This window comes from Anolis carolinensis, chromosome 3, assembly GCF_035594765.1.
Source record: "Anolis carolinensis isolate JA03-04 chromosome 3, rAnoCar3.1.pri, whole genome shotgun sequence".
NCBI lineage: Eukaryota > Metazoa > Chordata > Lepidosauria > Squamata > Dactyloidae > Anolis > Anolis carolinensis.
The window spans coordinates 251,912,518-251,937,555 of record NC_085843.1 but is presented as its reverse complement, the minus strand read 5'-3'; the positions used below and the strand labels follow the sequence as shown (position 1 = coordinate 251,937,555).

The 25,038-nt window shown below is 36.9% G+C and overlaps 1 protein-coding gene across 6 annotated transcripts in view; it reads right to left on the bottom strand.

Annotated features, from left to right (window-relative positions):
- Positions 1-25,038, bottom strand: part of rhbdd1 (rhomboid domain containing 1) — a 39,914-nt gene that overhangs the window by 7,187 nt on the left and 7,689 nt on the right. For all 6 annotated transcript variants that reach the window (XM_008106256.3, XM_062976598.1, XM_062976597.1 and 3 more), the window contains exons 2-6: positions 22,609-23,098; positions 19,622-19,754; positions 12,961-13,049; positions 8,576-8,629; positions 6,308-6,424 (exon numbers count right to left, since the gene is read on the bottom strand). In XM_008106256.3, the coding sequence (XP_008104463.1) occupies positions 6,308-6,424; positions 8,576-8,629; positions 12,961-13,049; positions 19,622-19,754; positions 22,609-23,050 (835 nt within the window). In that variant the 5' untranslated portion in view covers positions 23,051-23,098. The remainder of the gene's footprint in view (positions 1-6,307; positions 6,425-8,575; positions 8,630-12,960; positions 13,050-19,621; positions 19,755-22,608; positions 23,099-25,038) is intronic.

The window sequence follows — 25,038 nt, the reverse complement described above, 5'->3', positions numbered from 1 at the left end:
AGTTAAGATGTATTCAGTATTTCTCTTTGTAATGGAGGTTGAATTAGGACAAAAGTTCTTCTCAAAAACATAGTCAGGGTATGAAAATTTGATAATAAATTCCCAAATTTATGGCAAGACAAAAAACTTCCTAATTATCAAGCAGACAAACACAACAGCTTTAGTAACATCTGAACAACTGGCATCAAACAGCAGCATCGTGGTTTTTGTTTGTTTGTTTTGGCTTTCGTTCACTTCAGATGACACACTGTTTTTTCCCCAACAACACTGTTTGGTCTTGAAAATTAGATTGTAATGCCATGACTGTATCCAAAGTTCACTGACAGAGCTTGAGTACAGTATAAAGACTACATAATACATTGCTAAGCAGTCTTTGTATTGGTAACATGGGCTTGTTTTTCCAAAACATAAAATAGCACTGCAGGATCCCAGATGAGAACCACTTATATTATGTGTAAGAGAAAAGGAGATGCTTTTTCACAAGAAGACAGCACATCAAAGAGAAAGAAGGAAAAAACAGAGTATACCGATTCAAGGGAAATATCTTTGTAATTATATCTTTTTGTTGTGCCTTTCACCCCCTCAAAGGCGTTTGCATCACTGATGTTTCTTCCCTTGCTTCCTCCTCTTCTACAAGGCATTAACTGGACATGAGAGTGCTTTTTCTTCATAGCTTTATAAATTTGAAAAGAGGACTGCAGTGGCATAGTAAGCCATGGATCCATGTATAAGAAGTAACCAACTGAGAATGGCTGAAGGTACTCAATGTCTTTAGAAAACACTTCAACTGCTTTCAAGTACTTTCAAGTTGACTTCTATTTCTGGTAACCCTGGCATAAGATTTTCCTGACAAGATTTATTCAGAGGAGCTTGGTATTGTTTTTCTCTAAGACTGAAAATGGGACTTGCCTGAGGTCACCCAATGGCCAAGTATTGATTCTAGTTCAATACTGAAACAGCTTTATTACAAGGGCTCTTGGTAACAGAGGTATCTTCCCTCCTTCCTCAAGCTCTAGAAACTAGATGCAACAGAAGACACAATCAGAACCGAAATAACGCAGAAATGTACATACACATGTGTGCCATTACACAATTGTATTTCCTAAAGGCACACTGTAAAACCTATTCCTGAGACTGTGGAATGACCTGCCAAAAGATCCAACAGCTAAATCAGATGTCAGAATTCAAGACACAACTGAAGACTTCTTGACTTCTGAATTGTAACATGCATGCTATTGGTGTTGGTGTCAGTCTTTGTTATATGTATTTTAACAATGTTGCATTTTATCTGTTTGTTTTAACTGTGTTGCATACGCCTTGAGTTGCAAGGAGAGGCAGGTAACAAATACATAATCTACCTCATCGTCACCATCATCATAATGCCCTAGTCATAGAACATATACAATTACTTCTGTGGAAAAAAGTAAAAATACCTCCTTATCAGACATCTTCAATGTATCATTGATAACTCTGGCTTTATACTATAAATGTGTTTGTGCACTTGAAAAGGACAAGACTCTCTGTATGGGGAAAACCATTTAGATTTGTTTTTCTAATTACAACGTCTCCTCAAAATTTCTTACAAATCATTCAAATGCCCAGACTGACGAGGTTTGAAAACAAGCAGTTATTGGCTTGTACAAGTGTGCATATGTTTTTACATGCTATAGTTAGAAGAAAAATGTTTCCCAGAAGCATTCCATGGATTGGGTGGACACTTGTACATAAGTAAAACTTAAGAGAGGCATCATCTAATAGGCATTTGTGACAGCCATGGCAGAACACAGTAAATGCAATTTCAACAGTTGTGATCACACTTCTTGGGACTAATTCTGGATTTTCCAATACAAAGCAGACTGAAAACGTGTAAGACTGGTTTGACCTAAGACTATGATAGGCCAAATGAACATGCCACTGTTCTATAATACTATTTATAAGTTTTTGAAAAACAGTGGAATTATAGTATAAAAGAAATGTTGACAGCACAGTGGTAGAAACTGTTCTGTCAAGTAGCAGAGGAAAAAACTCAAGTGCAACACAAGGATGAAATACATAGTGTGCCTATTTTATGCCTCTTGTTCCCAACTTGACCGTAACACTTAGTTTTACCATAAGTGAAACAATATTTTCCTATTTGCCTCAATCATATCATATATTCTGAGTTTCTCAACCACAGACAATTAAAAAAAAATTGAGTATTTTGGTCCTTTAATTCTATACCACTAGGTTGGCTGTTGTATTCTTTTTTTAGAAAATGAAGGGAGAGGTAATCGGTTTTATAGAAGCTGCCAGAGTCATTCAATCCAGAGTGACTCAAGAACAAAAAGAATGCAGGTCTGAACAAAGTGTGTGAACAGAGTTCACAATATTTGCTAAGAACATCAAGTTATTTCTGTCTAATAATAGTATAATTTAACACCAGGAGGCAACACAAGGAGAACTAATTCAATTTGCTGCAGTGGTTGTTACACAAAAGGCTGGAAGTTCCTCGATCTGGAATTGCCTGTATAAGAAAGGGTCACCCAAGAGTAATTTTCATCTTCATAGAAAAAACCAAAATATCCCAAAATATACAGTATGGTCTAACAGTGGCAAACAACTTTCTATATCTAATGGCACAAAACTGCTCCAGACTTCAGAAGACAGAACCTTTCTTGTACCAATTTCATGCCCCTTTTCTGAAGAACTGGGCAGCTAAACAGTGAACAAATTATTGGGTGAGAGTCTGCAATTCTATAGAAGACTGCAATTCAGACACCTCCCCATTAACGCTTAGCTCAGTAGAGATGTTTTATATGTATTATGTGGTCAAAACAAGCAATGTCTTGCCATACTTCATTATTTTACCATGAAGCACCGATATAATTTATAGGTTCTTTTAATTTAGATTCCAAACACTTCTTCATAACACTATGTCAGTCAGCTAATTATGGCTGTGGTAAGGTAGCTGTACAAAACAAAGTTCAGCAATGTCAAAACATAATCACTTCTACATATTATTGTCTTGTACGTGTGTTATTCATACTAAAAGAATACATATTTTGAAAGATACTTTTTGTTGCATAAAACTTCATTCCAACAACTGTAAGAGGAAACCATAGGAGAACCATATTCTTAAAACACCATATAATTTAAAGTGGCCCTCAGATTTGTGACCCATCATTTTTGGGATGGCTTTTCTTGTTATGTTTTTCTTACATTCTTGTACTAATTGTATAAGAGACACAACTACTCTAGCATTTTCTCTTTAGTGATTTCAAAATGTATTATTTGTAACTCAACTTGTTGACTTTTTGTGTTGTAGTTTTCATGTGGGAGATAAACTAACACAGCTGTGCCTGTTTAAACAGAAGCCAATCCAAAGCCACTGTTATTTCCTGGGAACACAGACTAATCAGTATCTAGAGCTATTTAAAACCATTGTTGAGCATGCTGTAAAAAGGACTTTCTGTATCCTGGCCAAAAGCTAGAGTAGACTTATATTCCACTAATTTTATTGACAGAAAAAGCTGAAATCTAAAAAAACGAAGGTGGATGGGTTGCAAATAACCAATGGTAGGGCCTTGTGCATAATGGCAGCTCTTTCTTCAAGCATATTTCTCTGACATGTGCACATATTTCCACACATTATGCTAAAACTGCCATGTTCCCTTAAGCCACTTTTTGATGGCAAATGAGACAGATTTGCTTCTTACTGCAAGTGCTCTAGTGTCCTTGTGGTTGGTGGTGTTGTGTGCCTTCCAGCTTATGGTGAACCCAAGGTGAATATATCAGGAGGTTATAGTCCAATGCTAAAACCACTATACTGCACTGGCTCTTCTAGTGGAATTATTGAACCATGAACTGGATTGTTTTAGAATAATTTTAGTGTGTATTTATTTTAAATTATTTGTAAACTGGCTAGAAAATAAGCCTTGGAACAAAAGTGGGATTAGTATTTTTAATAAACCAGCAAATAAGTAAGCAAGTAAGTGGGGAAGGGTGCTTTAAACAGCTCTGTGGAAAATGCATTCAACAGCAGACAAGAGCTAAAGGAAAGACTAATGCTTATTAAACTGTTATCCAAGCAATTGTTCTTGTGTTAACCAAAGTTATTGATTGGAAATTCCAGTCATGTGTTTAGAAAATGATATGCAAGGTATAATTTTGTGCAGTCCAATGATGCTATTTATATAAAAAATCATACAATGGCAAGGGCAGGAAAAGTATGATTCCATACTCCCTCTCACATTCCAAGCTTCAAAGAAAGTTTGGTCCCCAAACTGAACTTTTGTTATTCTAATCTCTATGTGAGCCATATAGGAACGACAAGAGAAATGCTATACCATTGTATGGCACCTCCAGAACTGACAGTCTACATGATCTATGAAAGTAAGCTACGTATACAGAAATGACAAGCAAAACATCTCTAACACCTGAAAAGCAGATTTTCAATGTGAAAGAAATTGTGCCTACACAGAATATTTTAAAGGAAATTGGGTAAGTGTTTCTCCCTCTGAAAAACCAACTTCTGTAGACTTTTTGGTAGAAGAGTCTGGTTTCCAGGCCCACGTTTCCTGCCATACAACAATCAATAAAATAAAGTAAAATGACAATTCTCTCTGGGAAAAATGACAATAAATGTCCAAGATCATATTTTTATGCCTTCAGAATATGTAAGAATTATTTTAGAATCTTCTGGCTTTCTATGCCAAATGTGTGCTGCTATACACCTCCTGAATAAAGTTACAAAATAACAATTACAATTAAAAAGTTACAAAACAACAATTAAAATGTTTTCATGAATAATTTTGAGCTTGCTTTTGTTAGGGTTTTTATTATTCTATGCTAACATTGCTGTATTTAATTATGCTTTATAATTCCAGCTGATCTGCTTTCAAGTTTAACTACGTTTTGAAGCCTACAGTCCTATTTTTATGGTCTACTTAATAGATAGATTAAGTAAATTAAATTTAAAGTCAAGTTCCTTGAATTCAAGAACAATCTTCATAGATTGTTCCCAAAACTAACCATGTTTTTATTTTTTATCAGTGACTTCTTTTGGTTATACATGTCTGTGCTATCATTTTGTTAGTGAATACCAATAAAAGCTGTTGTTGTTAAAACCCACCATGTATTAAGGTTATTGAAATCAACATTGCTTCCTTCATTCGTGTGAAAAAAAATTGGTCTATACTTCAATTATATTTGATATGTGTAGAAGCAAACAGAATAATAGCAAATAATAGCAATATTATATAATAGAGTGATAGCAAAATCATAAGTCATAAAATGAATAGAATACAATAAATAAATAAATAAAACAAAAAAGAACCCTATACAGAATCCAAAGGCCTCATTTTAGTTATGGCTTCTCAAAAGCAAGTTTACTCCTTTCCTTTTATTGTCTTTGTCCTCAGTCAGCTACATACTCTTTCTCTACAATATCCTTGAGCAGAAACGTAGACACTATAACCCTAATAGCACTACTTCTCTTCCCCTGCAAAACTTTGTTTAAACCATCTTTCACTGGTGAAGAAACCAGTGAGCTTTGAAATCTAGCATGATATATTTGTACCTTTTGGTTGACCGAACTGAGCTTCTCAATATAACATTGACTTTATATTCTGTATAAGCTACCCTTACAAACTTTTGTAGTCTATTAACCAAGAGGTAAAGACACCAATCAAAAAGCCTTTTGTAGCTAAAAAGGCAAATGCTTCATATAGTAATTTTCTGTTGGCTTATTACAGTCGGATTGTAGATATATGGAAAACATTTGATTTCTACAAACCACTTCATTGACTCACTTTCTTTTGGAAAAAAGGCTTATATAAAAGATTCCCATACAAAAAATAGAACATCAGGGATCCAATGCTTGTTAATTCTAACAGTGAGATGATAAGACAAAGAGATAGAAGCACCACTGTGTATCTATCAGACTGTTTCCTGGTACCTTGGACAGGACAATTATAGCTGCTGTCTTTGGGTCACAAGTAGCATAGGTCTGATGGGAAGCTACATATCACTTTCTGTTATGGGTTTAAAACTTTATCCTACCCAAAGAGATATTTGAATAGTGTAATGTAATTTCTTTGGTCGTGTTCATTCTAATGAAAGGAAAATTTCAAATCCTGAAAGGAGCCAGGATTAAAAATATGAAGGAATGAAAACATTTCAAATGAAAGAAATAAAAGTAGGTATATTTCATGAGATTCTACTTTATCTAGTTTTTAATAATATCTGCCATCTTAAATAAACATGTACAATTCCTCCTCAACATGTACTGCATCTGGAAGAGATTCTCAACAGAAAGGCACAGTCTTACCTGTGTCATTCAGACTGTTCCTTATTGCCCATTCAACCTGTTCTTCCTCATTCATCCCAGCAGTATAAGGATTGTAGTCTCTTTGTGTATTTGATGCATAACCTGAATATCTATAATCTGTACAAAGAAAAAGCCAATTAAAACTAAAACTAATAAAACAGGAACAAAAGATATACAGAACAAAAAAGGGTCAACACAGTCTCCATTTTAGAGAAAATTATTTCTGTATTACATATGCTTTTTTCTACCAAAAATCCCTTATTATCCAACATTTTCGCTTATCCAACGTTCTGCCGGCCCGTTTATGTTGGATAAGCGAGACGCTACTGTATCAGGAGAATGAATTCCACATAATACAGGTAAAATTCTCTTATGTGCATTCATCAAATGTCTCTCTGCAAGTGATGACAATAGCATTATCAGACCAGACTTTTCCTGACAACCACATACATTCATAACAAAATAAAATGTCCCTTAGATATCCAGATCCTGAATTTTTTAGGGCTTTCAAGGTGAAAACCAACATCCTCAAATGATCTTGGAAAGCATTTAGAAACCTGATCTTTCAATACGAGAGTTTTTTTTTTCGTGTCAGGAGCAACCAGAGTTGCTTCTGGAGTGAGAGAATTGGCCGTCTGCAAGGACGTTGCCCAGGGGACGCCCGGATGTTTTGATGTTTTACCATCCTTGTGGGAGGCTTCTCTCATGTCCCCGCATGGAGCTGGAGCTGATAGAGGGAGCTCATCCGCACTCTCCCCGGGTGGGATTCGAACCTGGCAGCCTTCAGGTCAGCAACCCAACCTTCAAGTCACGAGGCTTTTATCCCCTAGGCCACCGGAGGCTCCTAATACGAGAGTAATAAAACTTTATCACTATGTACTTCTTAGCAGACTGGCTGTGTCGCACCTCAGGTTAGCTTCACCTTGCTAAAGACACCAGACTGCACACCAAATGTAGTCTTTTATAGTTTATTAGGGAATAGGGAAAAGATAGTTCATAAAAAGGCAAAAGTTCAGTTCCAAAAGATAGTTACAAAAACAAGGCTGTAAGAAAAAATCCATGGAAACATTAGGCATGAAACAAGGTCCTTAAAACGAAGCCAAAGTCCCAGAAACGAGGATACATCCAGGCTACAAGATAATACAGGGAAGCAGACTTGGTTCTTGATTCAAGCAAGGAAATTGCTTTGACAAAGATTTCCCTCTTAGCAGACTGTTTTAATAGCATAACATGAAGGCATTTCTTTGCCCTTTGACCTCCCTCTTATTTGCTATTCTGAGACTTCTGCGCAACCCCTGAAATTCCAAATGACTAGCCTGATCTAGAGAAGTGGCCTCATCACTTTTGCTTTCAAGGCCACAGGGCTAGTTAGTGTTATCAGGCTGAGGCTGGAAGCCACGCTCCCTTTCTGCTTCTTGCACCTGAAAACCATCATCATTAACAACATCATTTCTTCCCGTGGGAAAACCTCCCTGTTCCTCATCTCCCACAGCAGGAACACTCTGCACCTGAATCCCATAATTCCCATCAGAGTCATCTTGAAACTCATCCTGAACCTGAATCCCATCATCTTGAAACTGCATCCCAGAATCCTCATCAGAGTCACACAAAGGCTGAGTCACAACAGGCTGCATATTTTTCATGATTTGATGTTTGAATGTTCTTCAAGGGTAGCCCCTACACAGAGCATAATGCAACCATTTAAGAATAGACCTTTCTTGACTGAGAATCAATCTTCGAAGTGGGCATTGTACGATTTCCTAACCCAATGTTAGATCTGGCTTTGTACATTTGTGTCATTAAGTAAACAAACCTGGAACTCTTTTTATTAGTTTTTTGGGAGGATGCACACTGGGCTACAGTCTTAACCAAACAACATGCTACTTTCTTTTATTAAGCTACTGTTGGTGTTCAAGGACTCTCTGTGCTGAATTGTTTTGTTTACTCATTAGGGAAATATAACTGGTGAATAAAGCACAAGTTATAAAAATCAGAATGAAAAAGAAAAAGTATGCACATCAAGATGTTGAGTACCATTTTCTTACCATTGAGAGAATGTCAATGAGACTTAACATCTGGTAATAGAATACTGCATGGATTGGCAGACAGCAATTTCTCAAATATTTGCTTCTTTCTCCACTGTAAGAACTTCTTACACTGTAAATGTAAAAAGTCCTTCTAACAGATAATATACAGCACTATCCTATGCATGGTTGTTGATTGTTTTCAAAAAACAGCATATGAAACTCTGAAACTTAAGATACTCACCTGGATTGTTGTTATTTCTTTGTTGTGAAAAGACAGTTGGAAATATAAAGCCACCTAGCAAGAATAATACAGTCAATACTGACAAATCTTCACAATATCATATTGTCTGTTTTAAAGTGAGTTAACATAATCTATTTACAATTGGTGTGGACAAAAAGTGTATTGTTCTGGTTCCTGATGCACCCTGGCTGGGTCTCTTAGATTTCATCTAAAATCCTAATACAATTTGTCCACAAAATAAAACATCAGATGATTGCTTTTGTATATAGTTTTTCACCAAGTCCTTTTTTTGTAGGAGTTTGGGGGACAAATACAAAACGCTAGGGGAGGGCAAATGTATATGATCCTGAGTACTTCACAACACCTAGTGAAGGATACAAAGATGAAAAAAATGCTCGTCAGTAATTGTTTCTAAAGCTTTTGTGCATGTATGTATTCTTTATTAAAAACACTGTAAAATATGTTTCAATTCATTTGGCAGTTTATTGCCTTAAAACAACAGAAAGGAGTGTTTAAGATAAACTGCTTCAGAGAGGCATAATTGTTTCTTGTGCTATTTGTATTCAGCACATGTGCTATTCTCTGCTTTCACAGATGTAGAACATGCAAGTGTATTTTCCCTACAAAGAGGATCACAAGAATCAAGAGTGGCATACACATTCACAACATGGTTTTCACACCTCCTAAGGCCAAAGGAGACCTCGCAAAGCCCGGGCCCTCCAAAGGTTCATTTAAAAAAAGATTTGAAAATACCCAAATTGTCACAAAAATTAATCCAAAACTGGAGATGATACCACATTAAGTCTGGTTTGTTTGAAATACTGCATGAGGCCTGCTGTGGGAGGAGGCACAATTAACCTGCCCCCCTCCCCCAACACACACGCATTGCATACACATCAGGTGCCTATAACTACTATAAATCACATAAGACATTTTAATTGTTTTCTAAAAACAAAGTCATTATCTTTTCTACCGTGTTTCCCCGAAAATAAGACAGTGTCTTATATTAATTTTTGCTTCCAAAGATGCTCTAGGTCTTATTTTCAGGGGATGTCTTATTTTTCCATGAAGAAGAATGCACATTTATTGTTGAACAAAAAAAATGAACATTTATCATATACTGTACAGTAGTTATCACCACAAACCAGCATAACCAGACAAACTGTGAATTCTATCAAGAATTTCTTGTTATGACCATTATTTCCATGTACAACCATCTATGGTACGTACATTTATCAATCTTGCATGTTCTGGTGTTCTGTTCGGCGGGCATGCTTCCAAACACAAACTTTGCTAGGTCTTACTTTCGGGGGAGGCCTTATATTTAGCAACTCAGCAAAACCTCTACTAGGTCTTATTTTCTGGGGATGTCTTATTTTAGGGGAAACAGGGTATGGTGGAAAAGGGACCTGACAAATCTGCAATGATACATCTTTCAAATGCAACACTCAGGTATAAGACACCCCAAGAAAGGAAAATCCTGTTGCTCCTCACCCAATTCAGATAGAAGTTAAATAATTTGTTAGTGCTTCAAGTGAACAGGACACAGATGGTCAGATATACAGAGGGAAGGAACCAATTTTTGCTCCTATGACTGATGGGAAAGCTCATGGGAGCTGCACCCATAACACACTGAGAGTGACATGTCACTTCTAGATTTTGTTTTAGTTGCTTCAGGCCAATTTCAAAGGTTTTTGTGAGGTTCTAGATAACAAAAAGAGACATATTGCTGTATATGTAGCTTGTTTCAATATATTTTGGCTATTTATTGGAAAATAAAAACTAGAAAATAGCTTAAGACATAAATGAAACCAAAGATGCAGCATTTGAGCTACCAAGTGGCACTTAAGGCTGCTCTATATACAGAGACTGTAGTCTCAATTCTACAAGAAAATGTAAACATTAAGACTTACTAGATGGAAACACTATATAAATGTGACTTACAAGGTATTTTTATCTTTTAATGTTATATATATATATATATATATATATATATATATATGTGTGTGTGTATATATATCATCATCATCATCATCATCATCAGTTACAAACAACAATACTTCAGTTAGACTAAAGAGGGAAGGGGAATGAAAAGAACAGGAAAAGAACTAATTAAAATCATATATATATACTAGCTGTGCCCGGCCACGCGTTGCTGTGGCGAAGTATGGTGGTATGGGAAATAAAGTATTGAGGAATTGGTGGTAGTTAAGGTCAAGGGTAAAGGTTTTCCCCAGACATTAAGTCCAGTCATGTCTGACTCTGGGGGTTGGTGCTCATCTCCATTTCTAAGCCGAAGAGCCGGCGTTGTCCGTAGACTCCTCCAAGATCATGTGGGATGACTACATGGAGCAGCGTTACCTTCCCGCCGGAGCAGTACCTATTGATGCACTCACATTTGCATGTTTTCAAACTTCTGGGTTGGCAGAAGCTGGAGCTAACAGTGGGGGCTCTCTCCGCTCCCCCAATTCAAACCTGTGGCCTTTCAGTCCAGAAGTTCAGCAGCTCAGCGCTTTAACACGCTGCACCATCAGGGGATATTATTTCCTAAAGGTTGTGAATATACAATATTTCTGATTGGTTTTTTTTGTTTGTTGGAGGCAAGTATGAATGCTGCAATTAGGAAAAATGATTAGGATGTAATGGCCTTGCAGCTTTAAAGCCTGGCTGTTTCCTCCCTGAGTGAATTTTTTGTTGGGAGGTGTTAGCTGGCCCTGATTGTTTCCTGTCTGGAATTCCCTTGTTTTCAGAGTGGTGTTGTTTGCGATATTTTATGTGCTTCTACTGTCTGTGGCCCTGAGAAAACAGAGGATTTTCCAGACTTTGATGATGGGAATACTTTGTTGGGAGGTGTTAGCTGGCCCTGATTGTTTCCTGTCTGGAATACCCTTGTTTTCAGAGTGATGTTGTTTGCGATATTTTATGTGCTTCTACTGTCTGTGGCCCTGAGAAAACAGGATTTGCCAGACTTTGATGATGGGAATACTTTGTTGGGAGGTGTTAGCTGGCCCTGATTGTTTCCTGTGTGGAATTCCCCTGTTTATTTACTGTCCTGGTTTTAGAGATTATATTGTTCTGCATTATTCTATCCCAGTAATTATTTCATATTAAAGAAGAATCTCACTTATCCAACATTCGCTTATACAATGTTCTGGATTATCCAATGCAGTCTGCCTTTTCATAATCAATGTTTTTGTAGTCAGTGTTTTAAATTCATTGTGATATTTTAGTGGTAAATTTGTAAATACAGTACAGTAGAGTCTCACTTATCCAACATAAACGGGCCGGCAGAACGTTGGATAAGCAAATATGTTGGATAATGAGGAATTAAGGATAACCCTATTAAACATCAAATTAAGTTATGATTTTACAAATTAAGCACCAAAACATCATGTTAGACAACAAATTTGTCAGAAAAAGTAGTTCAGTACACAGTAATGCTATATAGTAATTACTGTATTTATGAATTTAGCACCAAAATATCACGATATATTGAAAGCATTGACTACAAAAATGCGTTGGATAATCCAGAATGTTGGATAAGCGAGTGTTGGATGAGACTCTACTGTAAATACTACATAGCATTACTGCGCATGGAACTACTTTTACTGTCAAATTTGTTGTATAATATGATGTTTTGGTGTTTAATTTGTATAACGATTACCTAATTTGATGTTTAATTGGCTTTTCCTGAATCCCTTCTTATTATCCAACATATTCACTTATCCTGCCGGCCTGTTTACGTTGGATAAGTGAGACTCTACTGTATATTTCTAATCTTATATTATCTGCTCAGAACTGGATTATATGAGGCCCCTTCTTCACAGCTGTATAAAATGCACACTGAAGTGGATTATATGGTAGTGCGGAGTCAAGATAATCCAGTGCAAAGCAGATAATATAAGATTATAAATGGGTTATATAGCTGTGTGGAAGGGCCTTGAGTCTACACTGCCATATAATCCAGTGCAAATTAGATAATCTGTGGAAGAATTCTAAGTGAGGCCTAAATCTGCCTGTCCCCTAACTGAAACCTGGCTGTCCCTTGGTTGCTAGGCAACCAAGTGGGCAGAGATTAGCCCTCTAAACTGGCAGCAATTGGATAAAAAAAATTATTGCTGTCCCTCTAATTAGGACTTTATTTTTCTTTTCTTTTTGTTGTATCAACCTTGAGGCGTGGATGATGGGTTGTGTTGTCAAATTTTGAGGTTGGGGGGCCTGTACTTTTGTTGTTTTGTGAATTGCCGTGATGCCATCACTCTTTTATATATATAGATGTGTGTGTGTGTGTGTGTGTGTGTGTGTGGTGGCTTAAATGTTATTAAATATAAGCAAACCTGGACAATTCATATTCAGTGCAAAATACATAGAAATTCATCCTATACCTGCACATGCTTTCATGATAGTCTTCAGAGGTCCCATGGTATACATTAGTCCAACAAGAATCCCAGCCAGATGGCCAGCAAAAGAACTCCTAAAAGTAAACATTTTTTTTTTGGTGAGATGTCATATTGTTCCTAATTAAGACACATTGTACACCATTATTATAATACACAGTTCAATTTGCCACATTTTGCAGTTTTAGCTCCACTTGATGCATTTTAAATTGTAGAGTTTAATACAACCAACAGAACAATATGAATTTCAATGTCCAATAGTGATGTAGAGCAAGAATGTCAAACTCATTTTTACACCAGCCTTGCCGGTTTGTCATTGTGGGACTGTATAATGTAACTATTCCTTAACATATTGTTAAATAATCTGAGGTACCATATCACCCACCATCCTCATCCATTGATCATGTTGAAAATAACAAACACAACACAAAATGCAAACACCATTTATGTGTTTTCTAATTTGAGGCATAGACACACTGACCATGTTTGTCCCATGCCTTGCCGGTGACATAACATTACAAGGGGAGGGGGAGGATTCGACTCGAAGACCTTGAGTTTGACACATGTGATCTAGAGGGAAACTACAGCTTTTACAGATTGTTTATGATCTCATGAAGTTCCTGAGACTTATACAGTCATATTTGCATAGATTCCTTTTCTAAATACAATTCATCAGCAGCATCAGAAAAAAGATGGGCATACAGCTCTCCATTCATTTTTATAATAATTTCAAATAATAACTAATCAGGAGGGGGAAATACACAACAGGGTGCTGACAGGATCCAAAGGTTTATGTGACTTTTCAGAATTTCCTACATTCAGATGAAGTGCAGATGCACTGGAAAATTCTAGTACCACTGAGTTGCAGTTTCAGCATTCCAAATACTAACTAGGGAGGAAGAGATGCTTCTCAAAAAGCCTCCCTCCATAGCCATTTGAGGTTTGCAAAGCTCACCATTACTTTCTCTGACAACTGGGGCTAAAATTGAAATAGATACACTCTTCCGTTTGAGTACCCAGTTATACCCAAAGTTAGGCACATGTGTGTATGTGCCTTCAAGTCACTTGTTAATCTATGGCAGCACCATGCATTTCACATGGTTTTCTTAGGCAAGAATTGCCAGAAGTGTTTTGCCAGTTTTTTCCTCTGAAATATAGCCTTCAGCACCTGGGTATTAATTGGTAGTTTCCCATTCAAATAGTAATCAAGGTTGGTCCTCCTAAGCTTCCAAGATTAGACATGATCTGGTGCATTTAGGGCATTTAAGTTTAGTACAGATACAACTGTAATTTACAACTTGAACAAATACTCTTTCTCACTATCTGTTCTTTGCAAACTTCTGTTCTGAACATCAGCTGTGAAAACAGCCTGAGTCAAGGTGGAACAGCTGTCAAGTGGAGAAAAACACCTTCCTAAAACTGGCAGTAGCTTTTTCTGCTCAGCTAAAACTGTCCCAGCTTTCAGACCATGTTCATTTGTTTCTTCGTTTTCTCTTTATCTACTTGCTAAGGAATAGAACAATAGAAGGTAAATGCGAGCACCCGCTTGAGAATTTCTCCTCAAGTGAAATTTTGACTATATCATTGTTGTATTCCCTTTCTATGAAGACATAAAGAAAGTGTTCTTAAAAAGGAGGTAAAAGAAGAATCCCAGTGAATGATAAGAGATATCTGAGGGGATGGGGGACACGGCAGATACAATTAATTCTACATTTATGTTTTATATCACTGACTTTAGAAAGTAGGCTCCATGGTAAATATAACAGATGAAATATTACTGTGTAGTTGTGGTCTTGACTTTTGTGGATTTGAATATTCACAGATTTGATTGTTCTCACAAAGAAGTTTTAGATCCTCTAAGAAGTTGAACACATAACTGCATTAGAGGACCTAAAGATTCCTAGGAATGTGTTATCTCAGGTAAGAGGGAAACAAGTTCTGCCCCCCCTGCACTTTTGCAAGTGTTCTGAACCCCTAATCCCACCAAATGTGGAGAGATAGCTGTATTTCAATGCAAATGAGCCTGAATTGTCTACTTCCAGAACAAACAATTGTTGATTAATACTGTTCTGTGCAAAATATTAAATTGCATCTTTCCAGGAGCAAGTATTCTCATTTCCCATTATTTTATAATAAACCTGAAGCACTGAATAAAAAAGTATCAGACAAGTTTAATAACAAAAACAGAATGCAAAAAGCTGTCTTTTTTGCATTGTTCTGAATATGTATGGACTTCATTCAAAACTATCAATTTGGAAAGGCAAACATCTTCCAGAAACACACCTATTTCTTCCAAATATATAGCTATAAAATTACTTAAAACATTCCAGTGCTTCAATATTCAACAATCACAACTTTGTAACAGGACTGCATAATAAGGCTGCATTTACTTTATTCAAGTGACAGTGCTGTTAATCACTTGATATTCTGAGTATGTGAGACTATTGCAGCAGTTGTCATGGAATCAACCATCATAAGATTACTTCAGCTTATCCCCTTATATTATTACCCACCAATGATATGCATTGTTCGTTGAATGATTTCAAGTTGCTGTAGGTCACACCAATTCCCAAGGAAACAAAGGTGACTTTAGTCAGTAAAACAGACTGTTTTCATCAGGCACAATTTACAATGCTGGTTATAGCCCTCTACAGCTCAGGTCCAGACTATCTGGTAAACCAAATCTCCCTGTATCATGAGGTCCAGTAACGGAAACCATCAGGTGGCCCACTTTCTCTCAGTCACAGCACCATCACAAGCATGATTGGTGGAGATGCAAGAGAGAGTCTTCTTGGTGAGTGACCCTAAACTCTAAAACTCCCTTCCCAGGGAGGCCAAAACAAACTCCCTTTTCTCTCTTTCCATCAGCAGGCATACCCCCCTCTATTCCAATAGGGTTTGGAATTATTTTAAACTGAGGTGTTTCCAATAGGTTTTACCTTTTTAAATTCCTTTTTATTGTTTTAAGTGGATGTTTGAATTGTTTTAATACTAATTCCATTTTAATGTTCACTTTATGCATGATTATAATTATATTGTTCATTTACATTGTAATATGCACGGGGTTTCAATTCTGGGGAAAAAACAAGCTATTACTACTACCATCAACCACCACCACTAAAAAAATAAAGCAAACATCTCAATCCTGATTATGAAAGCTACCTAGATGCAAAATTAATGCAAATCTTCATGAAAGAATGGAGTCCTGTGGGCAACCAGCAATAATTTCTTTCTCGTTGGCTAGGAAAGGGACACATGTTAATCTTGCAGAAGAAATCTTGTGGTCACTTATAGAAAATCTGCCAAAAGATTATGGCTTTTCAACAGAGCTTGGAATGCTAGTTTTGAAAATTGATTTATTGATGCTAACTAGAAGAAATAGGAAGATTAATTTGTTGTTTTCCCTGGAATTCATAACGAAATCAGCTTCATTAGCTGAACTGAAATACTTTCATTAGCTACTTAATTAATAACTGGTAACATTTGTTTTCAGAACAGACCTTGGTATATAATGAAAGAGGGTGATTCCTGGGGCACATTTTAGTCTTCAAAAATTCTATATTTGTCAGTATAAAGTTTTGCCAATATAAAGATTAGTCAGTGAAACAAGAGTAGAGAATTCTTAATTATAAATGTTTTACCTGTCTTTGAAAATATGCACAGAACATTTTCATCTACCACAGAATCACTGCATCCCCTCTGCTTTCCCAATCAAGAAGCATGGTTGCGAAGTTTAAATACAGTAGAGTTCCGGTTATCTGAGTTAAATGGGCGGGCCCATTCTTGGATAACCAAAACTGACAAAAAGCGGGGAATGTGCCCCGAAGGAGGGAAGCAGGCTCCGGAGGAAGTTCCAAGAAGTTCCAATGGAAGATTTCTCAAAGGCTCCCACCAGCTACTCTGAGGCGGCGAACGGCAGGACAGGCTCCATGCAGAAGAGGGCACGGAGCTGCAAGGAGGCCCGAGAAGAAGCCGCCGCTGCCGCCGCTGCCACTGTGGTCATGGCTGCCTCTGCTTCCCCCTCCACTGCCTCCTCCTCCTTCGCATCTTCCAGCCGGAGAGAGAGGGAGAGAAAAGTCCTCCTCCCTCTCCTTCTCTTGAGCTGCGGTGGCAGTGGCTTCCTCTCGGCCTGGCCAAGCCCCTGCGCCTCAGATAATGTGACTCTCTGTTAACCCGAACTCGGTTAACCCGAACTCTACTGTATTAAGTATCTAACAAATGCTCTGTGTGTATCATACATTAATATTTCTTTACTTAAAGCTCTTAATCTTGTACAAAAGGGTTAATTAAATAAAGTAATATTTCCACTTATTCATGCTGCTGTCTATCTGTTTCACATGACATATAAGAAACATTTGCAGCAAAGGTTCAGGATGAAATTGAAGGAGCCGAGAGTCTAGTAAACACATGACAATTAAAGCAGCATAAATTAAACATTCTGTCACGCTGGAACTTGATGATCATCTGTGGCCAAGACCTAAAACCTCCTGATTCTGACCTCTTTTTGCTTGAGAAAAACATGCTTATTAGAAATGGATTATAGCAATTCTACCCCTACCTACCTGGAAGCAAACCTAATTAAATTCACTAAAAGTGACGTCTGAATAGACATTAGAATGCATAGGACGGCCTGGGTTATTGCTAATTGAACCTAAGCATGGTATAGGTGGGAAGGAGAATGTGGGAGTGGAAGGCATGGAGAGGCCAAAAAGGAAAATAAGAACAGGGCATGAGGAAATAATTTCCCTATGTAACCAATAAACACAATAACGAAGAGGAAAGTGCTTCATGCAGACTACTCTAAATAATAGTATACAACATCACAAAAATAAAGAAGAAGTAAAGAAGACTCACCACTGCGACAACATCGATATGGATCAATAGGTGGGGAATGAGACATATCATTTCTAAAGGGGCATGACTGCTTGTAGGCCTTACAGTTGAGCAAAAAAAAAAATCACACATCCCTACCAAACATACTCAATTCTTCCTCTGTAGAAAAGGCCTCACCATTTTCATGCTTCTAAAATCTGTAAGACAGTAGGCAGACCAAAACAAACCAGCCACAGAGACCCATATTATGTTCTAACCATTCCTTGAGGGTCTCCTGTCTTACTGAATCTGGAAGATTCTTAGCTGTCAGAATTGCAACTGGCAACAGAAGTAACATCTGAAACAAAATGTAATCATACTCGGTCACAAGTGATAGCCTATGCTTATTTATACCCCACTTTTTCTCTTCACAAGGAGACTCATACATGAGCTTGACTTATACATGGGCACACAGAGTAGTTAACATTAACGGCCACCTGGTCTACATTGGGAATTAAAAAGCTTTGACCATCTGAAAAGCTTTTCTGTCACCTCCAGAGCTTATGCTGTGGACAAACTAATGAATGCAGAACAGACTGAGAACTAAGAATGAGAAGTTTATGGAACCAGATATAGCTGAATTCTATTAATGAAAGATTCATCTAGTCTGATAAACTCTACATATATGTGAGTGTGCACCCAATAAAAGAATAAAGAAACTAATCAACTTCTTTAAAGAAATCACAGAATCCATAGGGAACCTATGGGCCAGCTGATCCAACCCTCTCTTCAATGCAAGATCTCCAGTAGAGCATCCCCAGATATCCAGAGATGACCACGTCACCTCTGTAGGCAATTGGTAACATTATTTTCTAATATTTTACTGGAATTGAGGTCAGACTGACTGGTCTGTAGTTTCCTGGGTCTTCATTTTGCCTTTTTAAATTAGGGAAAATGTTTGTCCACTTCCTGTCTTTTTAACACTCACCTATTCCCCAAGATATTTCAAAAATGATGGCAAGTAGTTCTGATGTATGTCAGCAAGTTTCTTCAGTACTCTGGGATGCAAGTAATGTGGCCCTAAAGATCTGAAGTTATTTAGGTTAGCTAGGTGATTCCTGACTAGCTCTGTATAAATCAAGTATCCTGGTCTCTGATGATCATGAAAGGACAGTCTTTTTGGGGGGAGGGGGATTGAAGCAAAATACATATTGAGCAGTTCTGCCTTTTCACTTTGATCTGTTAGCATTTCATCATCCTTGTTAGGCAGCAGTCCCATCATTCATCATTCTATTGTTCAAACATATTTGAACAACACATTGTTTTTGTCCCTGTCTTGCCTAGCCAGTCTCAACTCATTTTGAGCTTTGCTTTCCTTACACTATTCCTTAATCCAGTGGTTCTGAACCTGTGGGTTCCCAGGTGTTTTGGCACACAACTCCATGAAATCCCAGCCAGTTTACCGGCTATTAGGATTTCTGGGAGTTGAAGGCCAAAATATCTAGGGACCCACAGGTTGAGAACCACTGCCTTAATCTATATTCTTACATGGTGATTGTCCTTCTTTCCATACTTCATATATGCTCTTTTCTTACATCTTTGCCTTGAATTGACTATGAACCCACTTTTTTCAGATAAGCCAGTCTTCCTGAATTTGGTAGGACAACTTAGGATCAGATGATGAAGACCATAACTCATGCTGAAACTTGGAATAAACTTGTAATATATTGGAAACCAGTAAAATTCAGAAGTAATGCAGGCTTCAAGAATTGATAAATTCTATTCATAATTATATACGAAGAACAAACAGAATAATTTAAGTTGTTGAAGCACTTACCCTGGGCTCAATAAATGGATTGCTATAAGTTCCACCCAACAAGCATATTTGTTGGATACATAAATCCCCATGAGGCTGCTGGACCCACCAGGATGGTAATAGTTGTTAAGAACTTTCAAAGCAAATAACACTCCTAAATCAAAACAAAGCAGAAGTATCATATAAAGAAAAATTCTCATGCAATATAAAAAACAAACACAAGCATTTGTTATTCTTTGTGCTCTACTATGCTCGATCAACCATCTTTGTTTACCCTATAAAGAGGAAAAACAAAACAAAACAAATACAAGTCTTGTAATTTTCTGTAAATAGTTTCCGCAAGATTATTTATTTTATCATTTATTTTGTTGACCTCAAAGTGAAAATTCAGCTGTATCCCAGTGCTTTAAAAGTATTTTGGCAGCATTTGGTATTCCCCAAATTGAAAAAAGAACAATTAGAAAATATGTAACACAAGAATCTGGCCAGTCTAAACCATTTAAAAGTACATTACAGCAATTAATCTCTCCTGCAACATTTTACAATTGGTTTTCAGAAGGTTGACCACTCTCACCAGAATGAACATGCTTAGGCTGCAATTTTATGCATATTCATATGGAAGATCAATTTATAAAAGATAGGTATAGGGTTCCATTGTTATAAAGTAGGGAATATTATTAGAAATAAAGAAAACAGATAATCCCAGCATTTAAAATAAATTAAGAAATGCAAACACATCCCACTGGATTTTTTTTCTTTTTGTTGATGGTATCTTCCAACATAACTTCAAAAATTATTTGCTCGTTTGGATTTCAAAAGACAGAGGTTATATGCAAATGTAGTTTTAAATCAGTATAACACACTAAGACTAGTGCACGATATGATACTAGTACACCCTAATAGATCCTCCCTTAAGTAGAGATAATGGAATGTTGTTGAAGTGGAATGTTTCTTCTACTTTTGGGGGTTTTGGGGTGCTATGCAGTTTTTTAATGTAGCTTTAATTGTATTTTTATGCTTCATGACACAAAGACCTAATTGCTTTTTAATTTTTATATCCATATGTTAATGCTTTTGCTCGGTTTTTAAATTATATTGTGTCATGTTTGTTGTTAGCCGCCTTGAGTCCCTATATCAGGAGCAATGCAGAATAAAATAAAATAATAAAATTAATATAACATATTTTTACTTAAAAATCACTTTTTGATATAGCCTAAATGCAACAGCATTTAATAAAGCGATCATATCGAAGATTTCTGCAGCAGTGGAAATTTCAATGCATTCCATATCTATTTCAAACATAGAGAAGGAAGTATATGATAAATGTTCGTGATTCTTCAATAAAGCCAATAAACAATGATAAGCAGTTGGTGTGATTGTCTGATAAGTTACTTTGGGCACCATATGGAAGATACATTAAAAAAATAAACAGAACACATTTGTTCAAAATTTTTGTATCATATGAGTCTCTCAGAAATACAAATGATACAAATATATGATCTCTTTCTAATCAGCCATGGCAGTGCAGACAGTAAGTCTTCTTTCATTTTCTACTTAAAAATAAGATAGTTCTAAGGAAAAATCAAGTTAGGCATGTTCTTCTTAATGACTGTTCTATAAATTATTCTATGTATTTTGGAAGGTACAATAAATCAGCTTAACTGTGGTTGACAGACCACCTTCAAATTACTGCTTCAAATGAGAGATTAAGGGAGTTGTAATCAAAATTTCTGGAGGGCATCAAGTTGCCTACCCCTAAATTAACCCAATGAGACTTGGTTTAGCAGGTACATACATGACTAGAAAACCAATGAGAAAGATGGGAGAAAAGAAGCTACAGTTATTAGCACTTCTCCTAAACATATCAGAGAAAACCTAAGGGGAAGGGGAAGAAAAAATGTTTTAATTTTAAGAAGGAAGCATACAAACAGGCATTTAGAAAAAGTCTGATTTTTTTATGTTGCCTTTCTGTGATTCTGCATTGGAGTATTAGGGATAATAAGACCCTTGCATGTTTCTTTGATCTCAAAATATTCTAAGAATTGGCACTTTTTTGCATCTGCTTCTCATTGTAATCCTTGGTAGTGGTGTACAATACCATGCGCTCCAGAGGAGCTCTGGCTATACTAAAATTTAAGGAAGGGGGGGAAAGCCAGAAAAATGCTGAAAGCCCTTAGAAAAGAATGCAGAAAAAAGAAAGTGAATGAACACAGGAGGCAGGAAAGAGAAAAAACAACTAACTGCAGGTAGAAAACTAAAGCATTATCTCAGTTGGCATTAGTTATTTAAAACTAATAATGTGCTGCTAATGGTGGTGCTGTTTTATTAAAAGATTCTTTTTCTTGACAATTCAAAACCTTATTCTGGGCAGCGAAATATAAGCTTGTGACCTGCAAACAGACACATATTGTTAGGTCCCTAGTTCTTCCATATAAGGAAACTACCAGTGGGTAATTTAATGTTTATTGTTCAGCAAATGTTCATTATAATTTTCTTGCTATAGCTGGCCTTGCTTAAGGAACATTCTAGGACAAAGTACAGGTTCTAAGTTTCGAAAACAGCCATCCACCTGAGCTCTTTGGTACCATAATGCTGATATTTTGGCACAAACTGTACATCCTGAATGAGCAGTTGTGAGGATTGAATAATTTTTAAAGGATTAGACTCTTTTCACAAATCTGTTAATCAAGCAACTAACATTATCTACTAGTCCACTGTTTCATTATATCCCTTCATTTCTGGTGATGTCTTTTGATAGAGTTTTGGAAAAGATGCAATGCCATTGTAAACATAGTAAAAGAAAATTGGGTTACACAGTATTCTGTAGTGTCTAGCAATTATATAACATACTTATACAACTGATAGTTAAGGTGCTTACTTTATCATCACCTTAAAGAACAAAAATAATTCCATCTTCTCAAATGCATAGTATCATCTCTTTACTAAAAGGTAGAATGTCCATTATTAAAAATGTGAAAATTCTAAAAATAATTCTGAGGATATCTTACCCGAAAAACCAACAGCACAGCTCTGTATGAATGAAGGATTCTCTAAAAGTTCCGCAAGTGTAAATTCCAAAATCATGTATACAATTCCAACTAGTACTGAAAATAAAGTGATTATATATCCAAACCACATGCTTCCAAGCCTCCTCTCTAACTTAATTCCCTTCCAAAGGAGGGAGACCATATTAAAATATAGATGCCAGTCATCTGCATGGTGAAAGGCTGAAAGGTACAAACGATGCCAGTCTCTCCTGTAAAATCCTTCGGAGACACTGATACATACTTCCTCCAATGGTTTCAGGGGTTGTAAAAAGAGATAAATGTTCACTGCCAAAGTTGCAAATGTAATAGGTGGAATGTTGTTCAGCCCAACTTGATATATCTGGCCAAATAATAGAAGTAGTCCAGTATTTAGTCCTCTTTGTGCTTTGTATTGCCGCTGCATAATTGCTCCTTTTATTCAATTAAACTTGAAAGGGAATACTGCTGAAATCTAGACATAGAATCAGAAAAAAAACACATTTGCAGTTACCTTATCAGTGATATATGAACAGTACTTTACTACTTTCAGGTTTTCTTTTATACAAATCATAGCAAGACAGATAACATTTTGACACCCTTTATGTAAATCAGAAGTGAAGATCATGCATCTATCAAAATATTGTTGGGTTCAAGCAACCCTAGCCAGTGACACTAACTGTGAAGAATGTTGGCCCAGGATGACACGTGATTTCTACATGTGACATCTATAAAAGATATAGATTAGTAGAAAACAATGTAATGAAACAATTATACAGCTGTCCCTCCACATTTATGGGAAAATAGGGGCGCAGGACCCCTACAGAAGTAAACAAATGCTATAAAGGCAGGGGCATGATTTTGGAGTGCTGCCCAAATTTGTCAAATGGACCCAAGGGGCTTCATGGATGGGAGGTGGGTGGCAGTGCCAGTAATCATTTGCCCCCTCCCCTCAGGAGCTGGGGCAGCTGTGTGAATGTGCTTAAAAATCTAATGGGTCTACTGTACTCTACATGAAAAACAATTTGGAAAGGATGTGTGTATGCCTTCAAGTTGCCTATGATTTATGGTGATCCCATAATTCCATAGAATTTTCTTAGGGAATAAAATACTCAGTGGTGGCTTTGCCAGTTCCTTCATCTGAAATATAGCCTATATTTCTTCTCCAGTTTTCTATCAAACCAGAACTCATTCTATTTGGCTTTCAAAATCGTATTAAGGTAGCTAATACGATATGCAGCAGCTATATTGCTTGCTTGAACACTGGGCAAATACTGTAACATTGTTTTCAAACAAGTTGCACTACTTTTAGTAGAAATTCAAGATGCTGGTGTTAAAATGTAAACCATGAAATAGATTTCTTCAGCTTTATACACCTACTTGCTAACCAACGCCTCTTCTACACTACCATATAAAATCCAGATTATCTGCTTTGAACTGGATTATATGGCAGCGTACTCATATAACTCAGTTCAAAGCAGATAATGTGGATAATCTGTGTTGATAATTTGGATTATGTGGCAGTGTTGAAGGGCCCTAAGGTCTGTATGCTAAAGGGGACATCCTTCATGTCCCACTAGTGGAGCACTAGACGGTCTGAAACCCAATTGTGAAATATCCTCTTAGAGGCCCAATGGGTACCAACACTGACTTCATTTCAGTGCAAAGTCAAAATATGGCATTTTATGAAAGTATTTGAGATTCAATGATTCCATCCACTTTACTCATATACAGGATGAGTCCCCCTTACCCAGAAATTCTGTTTGCAAATTATCATATTTTTCATTATATTTATAGCCCATAGTATCACTTATGGGTTAACATGTTAAACTGTTTTATGCGGAATAAATTAACCATCTTGTACTTATCAAGGTCGCAGTAGCAGACACCATCACACTTATCAACCAGAATTTCCCAGAAGACATTACAGCCCTGTTTCACCATTGCCTCACCACAAGCTATTTTCAGTGGGACAATGAATTCTATGAACAGAAAGATGGAGTAGCCATGGGGAGCCCTTTCAGCCGGTCATAGCAAATTTCTACATGGAGCACTTTGTAAAACTAGCCCTAGAAACAGCACCAAAAAAGCCTACTATATGGTTCAGATATGTGGATGACACTTTCACCATTTGGAGCCATAGAGAAGAAGAACTCAGCAAGTTCCTGGACCACCTCAACAGCATCCACCCAAACATCCAATTCACCATGGAAAAAGAAAACCAATGAAAACTGCCATTTCTAGATGTTCTAGTCATCCGCAAACCCAATCAACAATTGGGCTACACAGTTTACAGAAAACCTACACACATGGATAGATAACTTCATAAAAACTCCAACCATCACCCAAGTCAAAAAAGAAGCACAATCAAAGCCCCAGCAGGCCGTACACAAAGAATCTGTGAACCTCACCTCC